At 38.9% G+C, this 19,936-nt stretch overlaps 1 protein-coding gene across 2 annotated transcripts in view; it reads right to left on the bottom strand.

The window, feature by feature from the left end:
* Positions 1 to 2,828: 2,828 nt before the first annotated feature.
* The window catches only part of mgll (monoglyceride lipase), a 38,496-nt gene continuing 21,388 nt past the window's right edge, over positions 2,829 to 19,936 (bottom strand). For both annotated transcript variants that reach the window (XM_075476340.1, XM_075476339.1), the window contains 5 exons: positions 19,540 to 19,676; positions 12,745 to 12,855; positions 12,328 to 12,417; positions 9,569 to 9,784; positions 2,829 to 8,835 (listed from right to left, as the gene is read on the bottom strand). In XM_075476340.1, coding sequence (XP_075332455.1) covers positions 8,704 to 8,835; positions 9,569 to 9,784; positions 12,328 to 12,417; positions 12,745 to 12,855; positions 19,540 to 19,676 — 686 coding nt within the window. In that variant the 3' untranslated portion in view covers positions 2,829 to 8,703. The remainder of the gene's footprint in view (positions 8,836 to 9,568; positions 9,785 to 12,327; positions 12,418 to 12,744; positions 12,856 to 19,539; positions 19,677 to 19,936) is intronic.

Below are 19,936 nucleotides of genomic sequence, written 5' to 3'. Positions count from 1 at the left end.
AAGCGTGAGGAGGCGGGGCTACTGAGTTAGCGGAAAGCGTTTGACTTAGATTGACAGATATGCCGGCCTATCAACAGATAACAGAACAATGATACAGCCAATAGAATACAAATATGTAAATGAGGCGGGATTAAAGGCAGAACTACATTACACTCTGAGTACGGCCACACCCACAAAGGTGGCCTTGACAACTTAATAAAGATTGAAAAAGTTCAGGCCTCGATTTGAGATTTTTTTTTAAATATTTAAATACATGCATTTTTTATTGCTGCATTTTGTTGAATGTCCCCTTGAAATAATTAAATGGTTTGTTGAAAGAAAACAGTCTTTGGTAATAGATGTAATTTAAAAAAAAAACGTTTACTCTTTGTCAGACATCTTTTAAGCAAATAACAAAGGGAAAACACATCAGGCATCCTGTAGCTAGAGGTCTGCAACAGTATGCCCTTCTTATGAAGCCTAAAACATCTCTGATAGGTTCAAGACCATTTCACCTCTCGCCCTCATCACTTTCTCATTTCCTTTCTGGACATGCCAGCCATAATCCCCTCATTCCCTCAAGGCCTCCAAGGTCCTTTATGGGTCAGTTAATATTATTTGCTGCTGTCATCTACCTCAACAGATATTTCAACATTTAATGTGCCTATTAAATCCAGTTTTCTCCGAGTAAATTCCTACACACCTTCACTGCAGCACTACTAATGGATCTAGTTTCCTCTCCATCCTCATGCTCTAGTTTACTTTGATAAGATTTAGTCTTCAACCAGTTACCTTCTTCAAATAAACTGTGTTGGGTCACCAAGGTTCACTCTAAAGGTAACTATTGGGAGAAGTTTGCTAATACCCACCACCACAGCATATATATTATCTCCTCTTCCATTTATATCTCTCACCTTCTGACTGTCACTAAGGTAAAGCTGTTGCCATGGTCACAGGGATCCCTGATTTGATTCCTTGAACCGGTTTCTGATTGGCTTAGGTCTGTTTGTTTTAAACAAATACTGAGAGAAAAAAAAAGACATCCTGGCTCCCCCTGCTGGGACAGCACACTTGATAAAAAAAAAAAATATATATATATATATATATATATATATATACATATATATATATATATATACATATATATATATATATATATATATATATATATATATATATATATATACACAAGAAAAGAGGATTTTTGGCAGAAAAGATTTGCACATAAATTTAGACCAAATCCAAACTGAGGAAGTAATTTTGATTAATCAAAGGACAATACTAACAGAGACATTAGAGTTATCATGAGACGTTATGAACCTAAAGGGACTGTGCTCAAAATAAACCACATCATCAGTGTGACTTTCCTCATTCCTGCAGGTTCATTGACGAAGGTTGATTACACTGCAGAAATCAATTAGCTTGTGAAACTAGTTGTCATGAATAACCATCTTTGTATATGAATTATCTGTGTATTGCCCACGAGGGAGCATTTTTTTCTGCAGAAGGATTTCCCTCCTGACCAACAGGAACAAGAACAAGTAGCGGTGCATTCTTAACTGACAGAGACAGATTAATATTCACATGTTGAGGGTGGATTTGGGTCTCGGCTTTCCTAGAAGTGTCACCCTTTGGGAACTGCTGCTAATGTAGTTCCACTCAACTCTGAAAAAGAGAGCTGCTAGCCTATTTTCTCATGGTGAAGGGAGGAGGAGGAAGAAAATGGGACAAAAAGGAAAAAAGAAAGCTGGAGAGAGTGTGATAACGGTAATTTAGAGTGTGATACTGAAATATCTCTGTCCTTAAAGGCATCTTTTCTTTCATTGTTATTGGGAGTTCAGCAGGATAAAAGAGAGAAAACAGTAAACATAAATGTATCGTGATAAATTAGAGTGATAGAGGAAAACCAAATGAAATATTATAACAGTGTAACAGTTTAAACTCATAATCAAAATTATACCTCAAAACATTTTAGGCAGTGGCAGAGTTTGATAGACTATTGTTCCACTATGATGTCAGTATTTGGACAAGACACAAGTCAGGGCAGGATATATATAAAAAAGAAAGAGTCAACTATAGCTCAATGAAAATAAATAGAAATACTTGGTTCATTCATGCCCTGCATCTCTGTGTTCATTCTGGAAACACAACTCAAGCACCACTTTCATACAAATTAGGCTTTCTCATATGAATTTTGTGATTCAATGCTGCCACCTACTGCCCAATATGTGAATGCAACCAGCCCAACTGTTTTGATGGTTCAATCCTTTCAGGGGATGTTTTCCTGCACTAGTCTTCTGTTTTGCCTCTGAAACACCACCAGAAACAAGGTCTACCAAGCCAAGATGCCCACTCTCCGTTGTATCACTTCACTCTGCTGTACCTGTTAAAGCATGACATTTTCTTTTCAAAGCTTTATTTCACCTATCGTGAGCAGTGGCCTGCATCCAATGAACACAGGAATGCTTTCTCCACTCAATCTGGTGTTATTTAATGAGTTATATGCCTGAATATTTGGAATTAAGTAAAAAACACAGTTGGGCAGATGCTGCCCAGAATCTTTGTTTTTAACCACACAGAAACTAAAGTTCCTCCAAAGTAGAATTCCTCATATATGACGACCTTTCGTTATTGGTGAAGTATGTAAAAGCTTTTTAAAGATCCATCCATCCATCCATTTTCTATACCCACTTAATCCGTCGGTTGGGTTGTGTAGGGGGGGGGCTGGAGCCTATCCCAGCGGTGCTTTTAAAGATATGTATTAAAAATAATTATAAGAACAAACTTAAGTGAAATACACTCTCACATGAGGGAGAGAATCTGATAAAGAAGTCAGTCAACTCAGTCAAGACAGTTAAACAGTCATGTAGTTTATTCTTAAAGAGTATGGACCTTCTGAACAGTCTAGTAATAAGTAGTTTAAAATTCAGAAGTGGTATCATTATAACATATTATATACATCTTTTACAACATTTTGTCATTCTTGAAGGAACCTACAAAGTAACAACAATGCATCAGTGAAAAGTGAAAGACTGACCGTGTCTAATACCTGAATTCAAGTTGAAGTAGGGTTTTGGAGAAAACTGTCTATAGCGGTGTAGCAAACAAAGTGTCATGTTTGTCAGGTAATACATCAATGTCAGTACTGGATTAGTCATAGAAAGTGTCATTCAGTACTTAGTAACCTGTTACAAGGAAGACTCAAGAATGTGAAGATGCAAAATAAATATTTTTGTAGGTCAAAATGCATTTTGAGCGATTTGATGGAGTTTTAGGGCTTGCTTTACTTTGATATTCCACTCATCACCTAAAATAAAATAAATGTGACACTGAGCGGTGCGCTTTCTCCATGTGTTTGAAAAATGAACACCTAATCCATGTAAGATCTCCCTGCTGAGTTTTCTGCAATAGCCGTTTGAAATACATTTGAAATACTTCCATTTTAGATCAGATTCAGAATACTGTGTTTCCTGGCAAATGTGCATAAAACTGCACATCGCAAGTCGTAACAGAGATGTGAAGTGAATCTTTTGAAAGTTTCTTTCCAGTCCTACACAAGAAACACAAAGAAGTCGCTGTCTCAGTCATCAATTTCATTCTTTTTTTGTTTAAGCCTGACATAATAAAGCCCCAAAACACATTAAATACATACAACAATCGTGATGGACTCAAAAGATTCTCATCTGGTTGCATTTCACATTTTTGTATTATTTCTATGTCATGGACTTGATTTCCTGCTTTTTCCTGCTTGATTATATAGTGACCAGAAAGCCTTGTCTTCAGTGTCAAGTATTTTTTTCTCTGGACCTAATGACCTAATTCTGCTTATACTCCTGTTTGGCTGTTTGGACACAAATTCAGATAGACATAAACTGAATGAGACAATAGGAGGAATACAAGCAAATAGACAAGATTACTGAGCCACATGTAGAAACAAAAGTGACGACAGACAGTCAGAGTAACCGAAAAACAGATCTGTTTTACGCAGCTCTCCTTCGCGTCTGTCAAAAAACACATTTACACTCATGGATTCATGCAAAAATGACAAGATACACATTCTTCAGAGTAATAAGGCACAAACAACACCAAAACACACATCAATTATACAGTACATATAGTCACAAATGACTGTCAAACTGTATTTGAATTCTTCAAATTAGTCTGAGGCTTCCTTCCACCAAAAAACCTCATACCTGAAATGTAGACCATAACATTTTTTTTCACCTAATATCCTTTGACTTCTTACAGAGTGTTTTATGAAGAGAGGGAGTTGCATACAACTACTCAAACATGCCATTTTAATTTGAAAACTTTCTTTAAAAGACTAAATACCATATAGTTGTTAAGATCCTGTTTAAAAAAAAAAAATCAGCCTTCAACAAGAATAAGCTTTTTGCAACAGCGTGTCGTCTCAAACATATAGCAGTAACATTTTCTGAAGGCCAAATCTCCTCATAAACATTGTCATCCATTTTCAGGATTGCTGACTACATCCAAACAACCTTGAGCTCGTTTCCATGTCTGAAAGTGTTACACAGCGTAACACAGCTGAGCAACAGCATAACTGAAGGGTAATGGTGTAAAAGTGCCTTGGTGTGTAATCCATATATATGTATATATGTGTGTCAATACGTAAATCATTTTATAGAAATACTATAAACAAGATAAATAAAAGGCATTTCTATTTAGTTAAAATACTGTTGGACAGTGTTTAACAACTGAATACAAGAAATAAATCACATTAGCCAACAGTTTTGATCGTCTGCATTTTGCAGATACAATGATGAGCTCTATTCCTCTTTTTTCCTTTTACTGCATTTACAGCCTTTTTGAGAAGACCTACACAATTCTTGCTGACAGCTTGAGCACTGACTCCAGACTGGATTCATGCAAACACTGCACTGAGTCTTTCCATAAAACAATAGAAAGACTGGCCTGTGCCCCTTAGTCCTCCATCATATATAACAGTTCTTTTCTTAGAAACAGTCATAAAGCCAAGAATAAAAAACTGAAACAAAGGCCCTATTGACGAACCAGTGGGCCAACTGAATTTGGCTTTGTCACAAAAGCTGCAGCCCAATTAAGATTCAGCTGTTTGCTGTCCTCGTTATTTTCTCTCCCTTACTTAATATAGAATGTCTGTCCTAACTAAGAGGGAGCTCAACAGTCGACTGGATTATCAGTTATTAACTGATCCTTTGTCCATGGCTTTTTCTGAATATAGAAAATCTGCACACAGTACATGGAAGTACAATGGAATATTGGAATGGAAATGGCTTTAAAAAAAATGTGAGGACTGCATCAGGGATTGCACATCATTAAAGTAAATAGGAATGAAATCTCGTGGAGAAGTGGTGGATTTCTCCTTCATTTTACTCACTTTCTTCCACCACCCTTTAAGCAAGACATGGAATGAAGGGTGGAAAATAAACAAAGGCAAGACATCTAAAGAAATCCTTCTTAACGGAGATGGAAACAGTGTTTTCAGTTCAAACAGCAGAGCAGGCAGTTTTAGATTCAGTGCACGCAGCTCTTTATTCACTGTGAGCTGGTGATGCTAGTTATTTGCTCTCTTATCTCAGCGCTCACACAAAAGGGAATCCTCAGAGCAGCAAATGGACAACAAGCCTTGAAAGCGCATACAAATCTGATATACTTCCCATAGAATTAATGAGTACACATTTTATTTACTGGGTGATTTCACAGAGAGAAAGAAAAAAAGAAAAAGAAGCTGCCATGGTTACTGTCAGTTCCCCTCTCTTTCTCTCTCTTATCCTCTCACTGCTTTCCCATCTCTCTCCACCCCCAAAGCTAACGATAGCAGTAATATGCACTCACGTAGTCTGACAGGTAGAGCTTTTGAAATTACACTGCCAGCTGCCAACCATTGTGCTGAGGTAGTGCAGCAGGGGTGCCATTAAGAGTTTGAATACAACTGGGACTGGGGAGCTATTGTGTGTGCTGGGTCTGCTGCAGCCTAATCAAGAATAGATTGTGTTTGAAGTGCTTGTAGTTCTGGTTGGGGTTAAGGATCCGACTCCCTCTGGGAATCATGAATACATTACATTTCAATCTATAACCCTGCAGCCGTGGTAATGTGAGCTGATATTTTTCTTGCTAAATATTCCGCCAAGTCCATTAAAATAAATACCTTCTGGTTCTTTTTATTCATTCTGTATTTTACTTATTTTATTCAGTTTAAATAATATTGTGTCACTAATGTTTCCTGCCGATCACAATAAATCAATTTAATTTTGCAGGGCAATTAAAAAAATTAGCAATCAAAACATCAATTTTAATTTAAAATTTAAACATTTAATTTAAAAAACTAAAAACAGTTGAATAGATCAGAACCTAGAAGTGGGCATACTTAGGTCACACTTTGGAAGAGAGAGTACGATACATTCACTGATTAGATCAGATTAAGTGGTGAATTTCCTCCTGAATGAGAAGGCGCTAAAGGGTCGAAAAAACAGAAATAGAAAGCAAAACTATATTGTTTCATATGACCTGTTGATGCCAGTAGGCTATTAATGACTGTACATAATGTATAAATCTGTAGCAGAACAAGAGCATATGTGCTGGACAAAGGAGCAATACTGACCAGATTCAGTGAAAAAAAGCTGGCTACACAAGAAGAGACGGTGGTGAGATAGAAAGTTTTAGGCAGGCAGAATCCAGAAATCGGTGTCATTCATTCAGTCTTGTTCGGATCACCTTGGTGATCACACGTGAAAAGTCTAGAAAAAGGAAAAAAAGCAAACTCGCTGCTGGACTGCTGCCGTGGTTACACATGACTACCGGTCACCATGGATACCACAAAGTGCCCCTCTGCATAACTCTCTTTGAACCCTGGGTGATTTAAAAGAAAAAAACAAAAGTAAAACGCCATACATCAAAACGTTTGCCTCCCTAAAGTATTTGGTGCAACTTTAAAATTCTTGACCCCTGAAACCTTCACATGCTAAAAAAAATCTGAGGAAAAAAAAAAAAATCAAGCAGCAACAGCTGCTAATTACAGTCTATATGAAAACACATAATGGTGAGCTCAGTGCATTTTTGTCTTGCTTTTTAATTAATGAGCTACCACAAATAAGAAGCTGTTGTGCAATTATTGCTATCCTATTTGAAGCCATGGCTGACTTCAGGCATGACAAACCGCTATAAGAGAAGGCAGAAACTAACAGGGATGAGAGTTATACCACTACTTTGACTACTCCTGCAATTGTAGCTGTCTGGCATAAAAGTCAATATTTCAATATTGCTATTAACTATTTATCACCTAAATGGAGGGTATAACTGCTCCTCCAAAGTCTTCTTAAATCCAGGGGAAAACACCCTGAAACAGAGAAATACTAAGTCTCTTTTAACTGAAATGGGATACATTTTGAGTATTAGTGTGTATCAGTAGTACTTTACAAAACATCCTGTTTTTCTAAAGATAACTTCATTGTTCTTTGACACAATCTACACTTTTGTCTGCAGTGATAGTGTAGTGTGATATTTGCTCCTCTATGCTTGGCATTATGACCTTAATAAAGATATGGATCCAAAAGAATGACTCTGGCAGTTAAATCAACCAGAGCCTTAAAGGCCAGAGGCCACAGAAGGAGAGTGCATTTGACCGTTTGACCTCAGTATAATTCACACCCACCGCAAGGGAGACACCAGCTACACCTGGTTCATTTGCCTCACAGATAAGTCAAGTCCAGAAAATTAATGTTCACTCAGTCAATAAATGTAAATGCTTGAAAAGCACTAATTTGTCTCAAAAATGGACAAATCTCTCTTTGTATAAAATATACCTTTAAACGTCCACTTAATTATTTAAAAAAAAATTCCTAATGAATATCCATTTAATCTAGGTCTAGATTTGAAAAAAAAAAACTATATATTTGGCTGGATTTAAATGGAATTCACTAATCTTCATATAATGTAGCAGTGCCAACCATCTGTCTTCATGTCAACCATCTGTCCTCAGACCAAACAAAAGACATGGAGGAAGTCAGGAGAACACTGGATTTGTTATAAATACACGGGAGCATAGGAGGAATAAACCACTGTTAGTCTGAGATGACAGCTTATCTTGAGCCGACCAACCCAGCACTGATCTGACAGCAGCTTGTGAATGGTGGCCGAGCAAAAAGAAAATGCTGCTTTGTAGATCAGTGATGTACTGTGTCACCTTTTGTTGGTAGTACTTCAAAGATCTGGCCTGTTGTATAAATGAGGAGATGGAAACTTCATTATTACGTTTAGAAGCCTAGCATATTTTAATTTAAACTAATCTTGAGCTGCACAAGCGAGCAGCCCCAAGGAGATAATGGAGTAATCACCAAAAAAGCCTGCTGGCTGGAAAACGAGGCACATCCCTGCTGATAGGTTTCGCAAGGAATCTGACCACTGCTGCTGAGTTTTGTGAATGAAAGTAAAAAAGTTGCAGACATCGTCATCCAATTCAATTCAGAGGTCTGACTTTAAGGTACACAAAAGAGGGAGATGGGGGAGAGTCTTTTTTTTTTGTATATTATATGCCCAAAGGTTGGAGTTAGTAAACCTTTCATTAGGGAATATAATGTCCATTTATATGCCTGAAGTATCTCCCAGACAGGCGAGCGCAGTAGTATTGTTATGCCAGACAGGCCACAGGGGAGTGAAGCAGGCCTGATAGGACAAAGGTGGTAGTTTCCTTGGAGCGCTGACTGAGTTGTGCAAATTACAGATCTATGGGCTTTGCTGTTGTGGCGTCGTCGAGGCGGGAAGCCGCTCTGTGATCCAGCCAGTCACGTCCTTCAGCACGGACTCAGCCACCTCAGGCAGGTCGTGGTGAAGAGCATGGTAGGCTCCTTCATAGACCTGAAATGTAGGAGTCAGAGTGATGACACGCACGCAACAAAGCAACCTGAAGTCATTTTGTGAAATGATTCTTTCAATACACTCGAGATAAAGCACAGCTTGAGTCTCATGAACACCACTTGATTATTTATGCTTTGTCTCAAGGTGCCGTGGGAGAAAAAAAACATCCAGAACACTCGTCTCTGTTCACTTATCTCGCTTTTCAAATTTTTGTCTCCTGCTTTTAACCCTCATGTGATAAACCCTGTGATAACATGGTGTGTGAACTTCCCCTTTTACAAACACACATTTTGCAGACGACAGAGAGTCTGTGGACAAATGTCAGTCTATTGATCAGTATCTTACACCTCAGTAATCTCTGAGGAAAGACCTTTTTCACATGATCTAGACATATCAAAATATGTTGCAGGGAGCAGAGACAAAAGTAAATGTGTTGCCCCAAAGTTGCGGTTTCTGCATCAGCCGCATTGACCTTCAGCTGCAACAACTTCCTAGAAAACTGATACAAAAGTTCTTTGTCAGATGTCAGAGGAGAGAAACGTGATAAGCAACATTTTCTCCCTTTTTATGCAGTGTTTTTTTCACTTTGGCCACTCCAAGTACAAGTTTGTGTCAGCTTTCATTTAAACAGCTGACGATAAAATGTTAAAAAAGGAGATGAAAGGCGAAGCTAAGGCCTAAATGATACCCAGCTTTAGTCAGTTGCAACCTGCTGTAAACAAACCATACAGACCTGAATTTTCTTGTCTGAACTTGCAGTGTTCTCATACATCATTTTGGAGCCTCTGATGTCGCAGAGCTTATCATCGTCGCCATGAAGGAGGAGGAAGGGCCAGCTGATGGATGGGATCTCCCTCTCAATACGAGTAGCCGCAGCCAACAGCTGCATGCTAAAGGACACCCGTAACCTGCCGTGGTAGTTCAGCTCATCAGCATCATACGCCTCCACCTGACAGGACACATAGACACACAAAAAATGCTACAGGAAGAGAGGCTTGTTACATCCCTGCCCTTTAACACTGGGCAGACTCATTTCACAAAACAAAGACCGAAGCAGAAAGCGTTACATTCTTTAAAGAACAAAACACATTTTAGAAGACAGATTTTAGCACCTTAGACACCATATTTTGTCATGTTTTCAGTTTTATTGTTGTTTTCTGTAATATTGTGTTTTTTAAACTCTTTTCTGTGTTCTGTTTTGTGGAAGGTTTTGCCAGATTTGTTTTTATCACTTCTCTTTTTTCAATGTTGATCCATTTTGCAAGCCATGATCACCATATTTGAACCCTTTTCTCAACACAGATCAACCCAAGCAGGTGTGTAAACGCCGTCCTTTAAAAACATTCATCAGGATGCAACTTTCCAATGTCAATGTCTTTCTAAACAACCATAGTAGGAACCACAGCAACATCCTCTGCTGTTGGGCATGACATTTAAAGAGTAACAGTCTTAATCTTCAGTAGCTTTCTCCAAATATGGGGTGAAGTCAAAGGAAGATGTGGTTCTATGGGAGGGAATGTGGCTATAAAAAATGAGAAGACTTCTGGGAAAACCGTGACAATTGGAGTGCAGGAGATTTTTAAGAAGATAAGTGGGCTTATAAAAAATGAGAGGGTAACTTAAATATAAAGGACTATTGACCCTCGAAAAGTAGGACAGGAAAAAGAGCGTTTACTTTAGTTTAAATTAGAGCTGACTTGCAGTGGACCCACCCGGTTCCTCTGACATGAAACATGAAACATACATGGTCTCACAGACTGTAAGTCACACAACAGCTCGTGTCTTTTCCCTTTGTGGTTTTTTCTTAGTTTTGATTAGTTTTTCTTAGTTTTGGTTTTCCTGCGTTTTATTTCTATTCTGTTTTCTTGTTTGGTTTAAATCAGGTTTTATTTCCGCCTGTATTAGTCTCGTGTTTATTTGTCTTTTTAGCTACACTCATGGTGTGTATGCTAGTCTTGTCTTGCCTTAGTTCAGTCTCTAATTCCACTTTCTCACCAGTAGTTGTCCTCAGTTCCCCCCATCTGGCCTTCAGTTCTACAGTCACCTGAATTCCGTCTGTCACAGCTGCTGTAACTCATTTATCAGTTCGTCCGCAGTATTTATGCTTCTTGTTTTGTCACAGTCATTGTCAGATCCTCGCCGTTACTTTCTTCATGGTTCTTTCTTGTAACTCTGATTCATTGTGTCGTCTTTCTATCTCTGTTTACACCATTTGGTAAGTTTTGTATTTAGTTTTGGTTTCATAGTTTACTTCATGGCGCTCCGGCTCAGCGATTTTGGTTTACTTATCAAATTCCAAGATAAGTCTCCTCCTGCCTCCTGTCCTCATCTCGTTTCCACTGAACTGTAACATTTTCAGTTTCTGTGTAAATGCAGCTGAGGCCCACTTCAACAGAAACTGCTTCCTTTACATGTCAGATTAAAGAGTGTCTGGAAGATGAGCTGTGAAACAACATGACCTGCTCAACAGCTCAGGAGTCAGTGAGACACGGTCTTAACTTAAAATGACATTCCAGTGAGGCTGCTAAGCATTAGCCTCAAACCAGAACATCTCTGGCGCCAATAAACTTCCCTTTAAAAACATCAGTAAATTTTTCCTGCATGTCTTTAGGGCCTCATTAGCTAGATTCGCTCCCTTTGATTAGTGTGCTGTTGGTCATTCTGAAAAAAGTTACGGAAATTGAATAAATAAAAGTCCTCAAGGAAAGGCGCTTTGTCCAATCAGCTTTCAGAGATGACTCTTAAGCTGATGTTCAATCCTGGCTCAGAAAAGGGCACCAAAACTAAATTCTGCTAAATTTTCTTTTTTCTTTGGACACTTCTCTAAACTTTTCTAATTTCTAAGGCGCTGAACATTTGTGATGTTTTAAGGGGAAATTCTTACTGTGATTCTTCCTCACAGTGAACAAAACAACATATAACTGGTTTCTCAGGACAGCCCCGGAAGAATAAACCTGTACATTTTGTTTTACTTTCACCAAATCCTGTCTGGAACCTTTGTCACATGTCAGTCTTATCTTTTGTACCTAGGGGAATACAACTTCCCTCCTTCAGTAGGAAGCAGGATGTGGGTCTGCCGAAGTATGTACACATACAACCACACAGATCAAGTTCAGGCAGAAATACATGCTAATTGAAGCATGTGGACGTGACAGCATGTCGGTTGTTGTCTCTCTTGTGGCTAATCCAAAGGCTTATAAAATAAATGTGGGTGTGTGAAGTGAATTCACCTTGTTTATGGTAACAAATGATACACTATCATGTACCTTTTGGAACAAAAAAAAAAATCGGAGCACTTTTCATGGGGTGTTCTTCATCCTGGGATTGTCCAAAATAGTACGACTTCACACGCATGTACACATAAGGATAAACATTTTCCCCTTGAGACATCGTAAAGTCTATTTTCGACAACATCCGCACCTGAAATTTCAATCACAGACAACAATACAGAACACAAACCGAGTCACACACCCAAGAACATCTGTTTCTCACCTGCTTTTTGTCTCGTGAGACCCATTTGGACTCGATAGCGCCCAGAGTGAGGCTGGGCAGCATGTGGATCAGGAGCTTTGCCACGAAAATCTGCCAACAGTGAAAAACACAACACCCTGAGCGTTTATTTTCACATATGGACTTCATGAGGAATACCTCTTCCTTGATATACAGTTCTGCTTCCATGTTTCATATTAGAGCCACATTTCTTCTTATCAAAACAAGCTCAGAAAAACAAGTCTCCTCTCAATGAGATTTTGATAACTGCTTTGCTGGCATTAAAAATATTACATACTCGTATATACTACATACTCGTACTCGTATTACATCCCCTAGCTGAAATTGCTAAATATTATTGGTAATAATCATCCACAGCAGGCCAGAATGCAGTGAGAGAATTTAAAAATCTTGCAGTACCTTAAACGGTGTGGCCGATTCTGGGTTCATTTGAATCATTGGAGCTATCAGAACCACTCCAGCAAAGTCACCGGGCCTTTCACAGGCTGTCAGGATTGAGATAGCACCACCCTAAGGAGAGAAAAAACACAGACATAAAATGATGTGACCTGTAATTTCTGTCTTTTTTTTTTAAGGTGTCACATTAGTTTTAAATGCTTGGCACCCGATATAAAGTTTAAAAAGCAAGCCAAGGTTCCCACATCTGCCCCTGCACAATGTAGCACTGTCGCCTCACAGCAGGGGGGTTCCAGGTTCGATACCCGGCTGGGGCCTTTTTGTGGAGTTTGCATGTTCCCTGTGTATGCGTGGGTTCTCTCTGGGTACTCCGGCTTCCTCCCACCGTCCAAAAACATGGATGTTAGGTTAATTGGTGACTCTAAATTGTCCCTCGGAGTGAGTCTGCGCATGCACATTTAGATATTATTCCACCTGGATTTGTTGTGAGATGACTCAAATAATTACCAACTATTATTTTATGCTGCTGAGCTAACTGTAAAATTCACAGTGGTCAACAACAGATAATAATCTGATGTTTAATTTAAATCAATAAAAGCACATTCTAGCTGCTTGGAGATTTTAAAAGCATATATTTCAGTGGTGATTCGCTAATATGATATTACACATAATAAAATAAAATACAGGGAGTGTCTTCTCTCTTGTGACAGAAGTGGGAGGGACTTAGAAAAGTAGGTGAGAGGTTCTGATGTGAGGGACAGTGGGAAAACTACTCAGAGGTCATGACTAACATAAAACAATCCATCTTTTGTTTAGTTGGGTGTGACTTTCCACCCGGCTCTTTTGTTGCTGTTATTCTACACGAACCAGGAGAGGAATGTGAATGTAAAGCCACGGTCAGCAGGGTACAGCATGCACAGTAACTGCAGCGAACATCAGCACAAGGCCATGCCTTGGCACTCATGCTGACTTTTTCTGATAATTAGCAATTCTGTGGCAACCAGAACTCAAATCACAATTTGCCACAGCTGACTTTGGTAAGATTCCTCCTCTTATGTGCAACCAGTGCAGGACACACACACAAGCACAGGAATACTGCGTGGGTGAATCCGCCCCCGCTCTATGTCTCCATCTCTTTTTTTGGAAACTAATTGGCTTCAACCTTGTTTATGTGAGTGTTCTTTGTCAGTTGTGTGAATATTCATAAGCCTGGGCCCACAGACAGGCCCACTTAATGAAAAGAGGCACAACAGAAAGACAGAAGATTTCCCACCAGAAAACTTCACTTTCTAAAGACACAAGCGCACACTGGAAAACTTTCCGCTTGGATACAAACTACCTCAGTCTCTTCTTTCCCATCATTTCTGTCCCCCTTCTTAAACATAAGCTTACAATGAAATAGCCATATGTGAACACAACAACACAGGGACAAACGATGAAAATTTGTTTGTCTGATGCAGGCTGCCCAACTGCCAGATTGGTTCAACATATTCGATTCGTGCTTGACATTGCTTTTTTTTTTTTTTATAGAGTGTGATTTTGTCTAGTGGTGTACACTCGCAGAATGAGACGTTTGAATAGATAAAGCGACCGAAAGAGGACTGAGACAGTGAGACTCTTTCAGACGCTGATTAGAGGCCGCCTCACACTTTCTGTCTCTGAACTTTAGCTGAAGGGATGAATGTGGTTATTGTCCAGCTACACTCTGACAGTGGGAGGACTTGAACTGTCAAAAATTGCCTGAGAAGATGTTGCACAATATGCAACATGGGCTATTACAATAAAAATACAAGTAAATATTCAATATACGGTCTTAAAAGTGTGCCAACTATCATCCAAATTCAGTTCAGATTAAAAGAAAATGTTGAATAAAACAAAGTAAATTGGGGTTCAGCTCAACAAAATGCTGAATGTATAACACATACAGAGGGAGATGAAGGGCTACAAAACTAAGCAAATAGACCCCAAAAACAGTGACAAACCATTACATAAAAATCTGGCACATAGAAAGTAGGACAAATCAGCCTTGGCCAGAAATTTTGCTGGTGAAGAAAAGAAACAAGAAAATAGTGAGAGGAGGCCAAAGCTGCGGGCATTTGTCAGCATTCCCATCAGCTCATACATCACTGACAAACTGCTGAAATTCTTGGGCGACTGCCTAACCATGTAAGATGCAGTGAGAAATGTGGTGAGTTTGAAACGGATGTTAATATTTATAGTTTTTAGTACTCTCAAAATGTATATTATATCACATATAAACATTAACTTATTGTGGGAAGAAATTTGTTACATACTTTTGCGATAGCTGACATTTTTGTAACAAGCCAAAAGTGCAAAACCTCGTGGTTTAAGGATGCATCAGTCCCAATTCTGCTGCTATATGGTTTACTGTTAATTGACTAATGTCTCTATTGTTGAAGAGTAAAAAACTGCATGAAAAAGTGGCATATGTAAAGTTTCTAATCAAAATATTGGTGACTATAAAAAAGGTTACACCCAAGCCTTCTTTCATTTACAGCATTCATTTAGATGATTCCCATCTTCCTGCCTTCTTCCTTTTCTAATACTTCTGAACAGAATGGGTCAGCAGTGTCACTGGATGACTCTGAAACTGTCGGTACACGTAGACAGGAAATCTGAGTGACTGCACAATGTTTTTTTAATGCCTTAAAGACTTAAAACAAACATGTAATACACATGTACAATGAGAATCCCATTTTTGTTCTAATGACAGTATCATTAAGTATACAAGTATATGTCAGGACTCGGTGCGAAGGAATATAACCTAAAAACAGACAACAGGTGATGAGTGTGACATTTCTCTCTGTGGTTACTACACTCTTACTGGACCCCGGCGATCTTAATCAGAATCTCCTCAGGATGTTATCCTGAAACGGTGCATACAGTGGAATCCACAAGAGGCTCATTGTTTTCTAGTTTTTTACGTCACAGGGATTAACTCCTACGAACGGGAGGAGCAGAGGAACAGAAAATGGAAACAGGATGCAGAGTTACAACTGTGGGAAGCTGGGAATGAAACCTGTAAAAACACACTGACACAACATTTCACTTGTGGTTGGTTTCCCCCTGATTCTGGGTTTTATTTGCTTCGAAGGAAAAGCAAACGAAGAAAGGAAATTAAAAGAATGGTAGGGCTACGGAGGATGAAGAAATACTGAGAGGATTACGTAGGAGTGATACAAGAAAATGATGGAGTTGCAAGCGGGCTGGCTTAGATGATGTCAGCACAGAACAAAAGAAAAAACATCGGATGAAATGACAAAGACAGAGTGATTAGGCAAAAGAAAGGAAGAGAGGCAAAGCAAGGGAGAGATGATGAGAAAAAAAACATGGGGAAAAGGGAAGGAGTGAAGGAGACCCTCCCGTTGTGCCTTAATATTTACAGACTCTAGTGTGTCTAAACATGTTCTGTGTCTGTCTGGGATCTGTCTGCATGCTGCACAGACAACTATTTACATTTGTGTTCCTAAAAGCTCAGACAGTTTTACTTTCTAAATATACCACTGCATGGTAATCAATGATCCATAAAGACTAAGCCCCATCAGACACATTAACTGAATGGATTGTTGTTAAAGCTTCTGAAAGCCTGGTGGGAAAAATCCATTAAGCCAACATGTTTTTTTAAATAAAATGCTATAAGACATTAATAAAATCGAAATTTTAATTGATTAACAGAGTATTCCTCCTCAAAAATCAGCTTCAGACAGATTCCCGCGGGGTTCAGTAGATAAAGAAGAGAAAATGTAATACTTCTGATGAAGATCATTTGTATGCAGTAGCTCTGGAAATCAAACTGGCAAATATGCATCTATTCCTCTAGCTTTTACTGTCTTGATTGCAGGATGATAAATTCCTACTATTGATACAGGAATCTCCTATCACATGCCCTTTTGCAGGTGGAAATGCAGGAGATATACAAAGAAAACATTGGTCTGACTCATGGTTTATGACAATGCTCCGAAGCCAATTTAAAATACAATGCATGCAACTTTATTAAATGTGTCATTGCCATTGTCTTGATCCATAGCAAGAAGAATAACATGGCAGGCTTTAAGATAAAAACTCTCTAAAACAAGTTAAATACTGAGCTTGTGACTGTTCTTACAAGCTGCCAATGTTTCCCTAAAAAGCACAAACACGATGTACTTTTCTTCAAACCCTGTAGCTTTCATTTCTGTACAAAGCATCATATCTGCAGTAAATCCCTTCCTTGTGTTGAATACCACATAGCCACCAGCCCGCTGCTGTGCTCCAAGATAACAAGGCTCCAAGCTTCTCACGACAAAACAATTCTGCAATTAATTTTCAGCTCTCTGTGTTCTCTGCTTGATACAAGTTTTCAGCTGTGAATTATAAGACTACAAACAGTGTGTTTATTTATGCTCCTGTCTCACACAGGAGGGGCTGACGGCTGCATGTTCAAAAGACGCCTTGTCTTTCTGTCCCTTTGACCACGAATGCAGCTCATCCCCTTTAGCACATGATAAACTGCGACACAGTGTTAAAGATGCATGCATGAAACTGAGTGCATTTGATGTGTGTGAATACATAATGAGGGAAGTTTGTTCATTCAACAAAGAGACAAGTTCAGTGAAGTACAAAAGGACTACAAACACTGATAGTAATGATACATTATATAACTGATTACTAATGTTTGTGTTCTATCTGCTGTACTAAGTGAGCATCAGAGCACAACCGCAAGAGGATGTAATGTTTGACGCAGCTCTGTGACTAAACCAATGACCTAAAAATAGTTTGGAGGCCTGTCTTGACATTTCCTGCAGCAAAATACTATAAAAATTCTTCTTAATACGAATTTTGGGAGAATCTCTCACAAAGCTTAATTGAGGCTATCTCGTTGATGTTTTCTTCAATGAAATTGACACCAAGACTCAACTCAATTTAACTGAAACGAATCATAAAAGTTCTGGGGGAATTAAAAGAAAAACTTCCAATAAATGGGGAATTAATTCATGCAGTCTCACATGTTGTAGGTGAAACCAAAAGGATTAATCCGTTCTGGGTTTCAGGTTGTTTTTGTTTTATTTTATGTAAAGCAATTTGAACTGTTTTGTACATGAAATGTGCTATACAAATAAATTTGACTTTGACTTTTGGGGTCATTCCCACGTAGACAGCCACTGATGTCACATGTGTGTCACAGTTCCTCATTCTGTGGGTCATTGTCTCCTGTTAGTTATTTGACAAAGATCAGAATGACACAGTAGCATGGGAGCCTGGGTCAGTCACTACAGTTATATGCATATATAAGTGAGTTGAGCTACGGTTACAGTTCAACTTGACCATTTCAGCGGACCACTGTCCTTGTTCTAAAGTGACTGTGAATTGACATTTAGTCTTTGTGGGCTTTTCAATCACACTTTCTGGTGCTTTTAGTCTGACAGAAGAGTTATACTTTACTGTTTTTTCAATAAGATGCAGACAGATCTAACTTTGGAGTATGTACAGAACACTTAGGCTCATTTGAGTCTAGTTGAGCAAGTGATTCAGTCCCTAACAGCATTATTTATGTGTGAAAGCCAGGTTTTGAGAAGCTCGATTTCAAACTATATCGATCGGACTTACATGTTTACGTGTATTTTAAAAGTCTGCTTTTGGTCAGACTAACACAATAATTTTTTTTTTCTAGTGTCATATAAATGTGCTGGTGACACATGTGACCTCAGCACCTCATGGTGTGAATGACCACGTGAGAGAGTCTGGAACTCCCCACCAGACAGAACTGAAGAAGCCTTTTTGGGTTGGAGCTAAAAGAACGAGAGCAACCTGTTATTCTAGTTTCGCCAAAAAACTGGAAACGGGGGGTGGAATGCAGCACATGAAGATTGCAAAACCTCTAAAGCTATATAATATGACTTGTAGTGTTGAGATACAGGTGGATTGTGCACAGAAAGAAAAAAATGATTATTTAGGACTCTAATTATTCTTAAAGGATAAGGAAACTTGTAGACATGCTGTAGTTTTCCCTTTGTGTTGTGAAAGCTACCTCTGTGTACAAGCCCTGAAACATTGCCACTGAGCAGGTCACTCAACCTGTAACTCGGTCTGCTGAAGGTTTTCTGTAACCAGCAGCAGCTGTAGGCTGTGGGGCATGTGTGTCACTGTGTGAAAGGTAAGCAGGGGTTTACTGAGAAAAGCAAACAGAAAACCCTCACTGGACTGTTTCCCTGAAGTTGATGTGGTATTTGTCCTTTAAACATAAATTATGTAGTCTATGTGGCACATGATTGAGCAAAACCACATAAAATGTCATTCAAAGGGAGACAAACATGGGCTGAAACTGAGGTGTTCTTTACTAGCAAAATAGTTACTGCTTAATAGTGGCATTAATATAAAAAATGTGCCCAATTCTTTTGCCGGTTTATCCAGATTTCATTTAGTACCGAGAAGCAGAACACCACGTGCTTGGGTTTAACTGAAAGACAAAGTTGCCTTTTTTCTCACGTGAAGGCCATGATATTGCAGGGAACCTTTTCAATATGTGCGCTTTTTATTTGTGTAACCTTCAATTTAAAGCCAGTGTTTCACCCTTGTGTCAAGTGCTCTAGGGAACTCAAACATAAAAAGTAATTTCACACCAAACAACACAGACAAATAAACCTGAACAAGAGTGATTCATTGTCCCCAGAGTTGTTACCTGAAGCACATTTCTGTGTTTGAAAACAAAACAAACCCCAAAGATTTTATCTGTCATGGACTACAAACCACTGAATAGCTTATTCAAAGCATTCAAATAGTTCGTGGAAAGTGTCCTACCATGGAGTGGCCCACAATGAAGACGGGCAGGTCAGGATGGCGGGACTTCATTAGGTCGATGTGCTGAAGGGAGTCCCTGATGTAAAGCTGAAAGTCTTTGATGTTCATCCTGTCTCCTTCACTCTGGCCATGACCAACTGTGGAAGAAAGGAGAGAAGGAGAAGAAGTAGAAAAAGAAGAAGAGAAGGGTGTTACTGGCAGAGAAAATATGAAAGGAATATCCTAGACTATTGGCTGTCTGTTGTAACTCCTGGATTTGGCTGCTTTCAGGAACACCCCCTCCCACTGGTGGTGATTTCTAAACATGTAAAAAGCATCTCAAAGGAATGACTATTGGATGATGTAAGGATAAAAGAACAGAGAGAAGAAGGAGAAGAATGAGGAGGAAGAATAAGGA

The sequence above is a fragment of the Odontesthes bonariensis genome, chromosome 10 (assembly GCF_027942865.1).
Source record: "Odontesthes bonariensis isolate fOdoBon6 chromosome 10, fOdoBon6.hap1, whole genome shotgun sequence".
Lineage (NCBI taxonomy): Eukaryota > Metazoa > Chordata > Actinopteri > Atheriniformes > Atherinopsidae > Odontesthes > Odontesthes bonariensis.
Note: the sequence above shows the minus strand (reverse complement) of the source record. Positions and strands in the feature narration are given on the sequence as shown.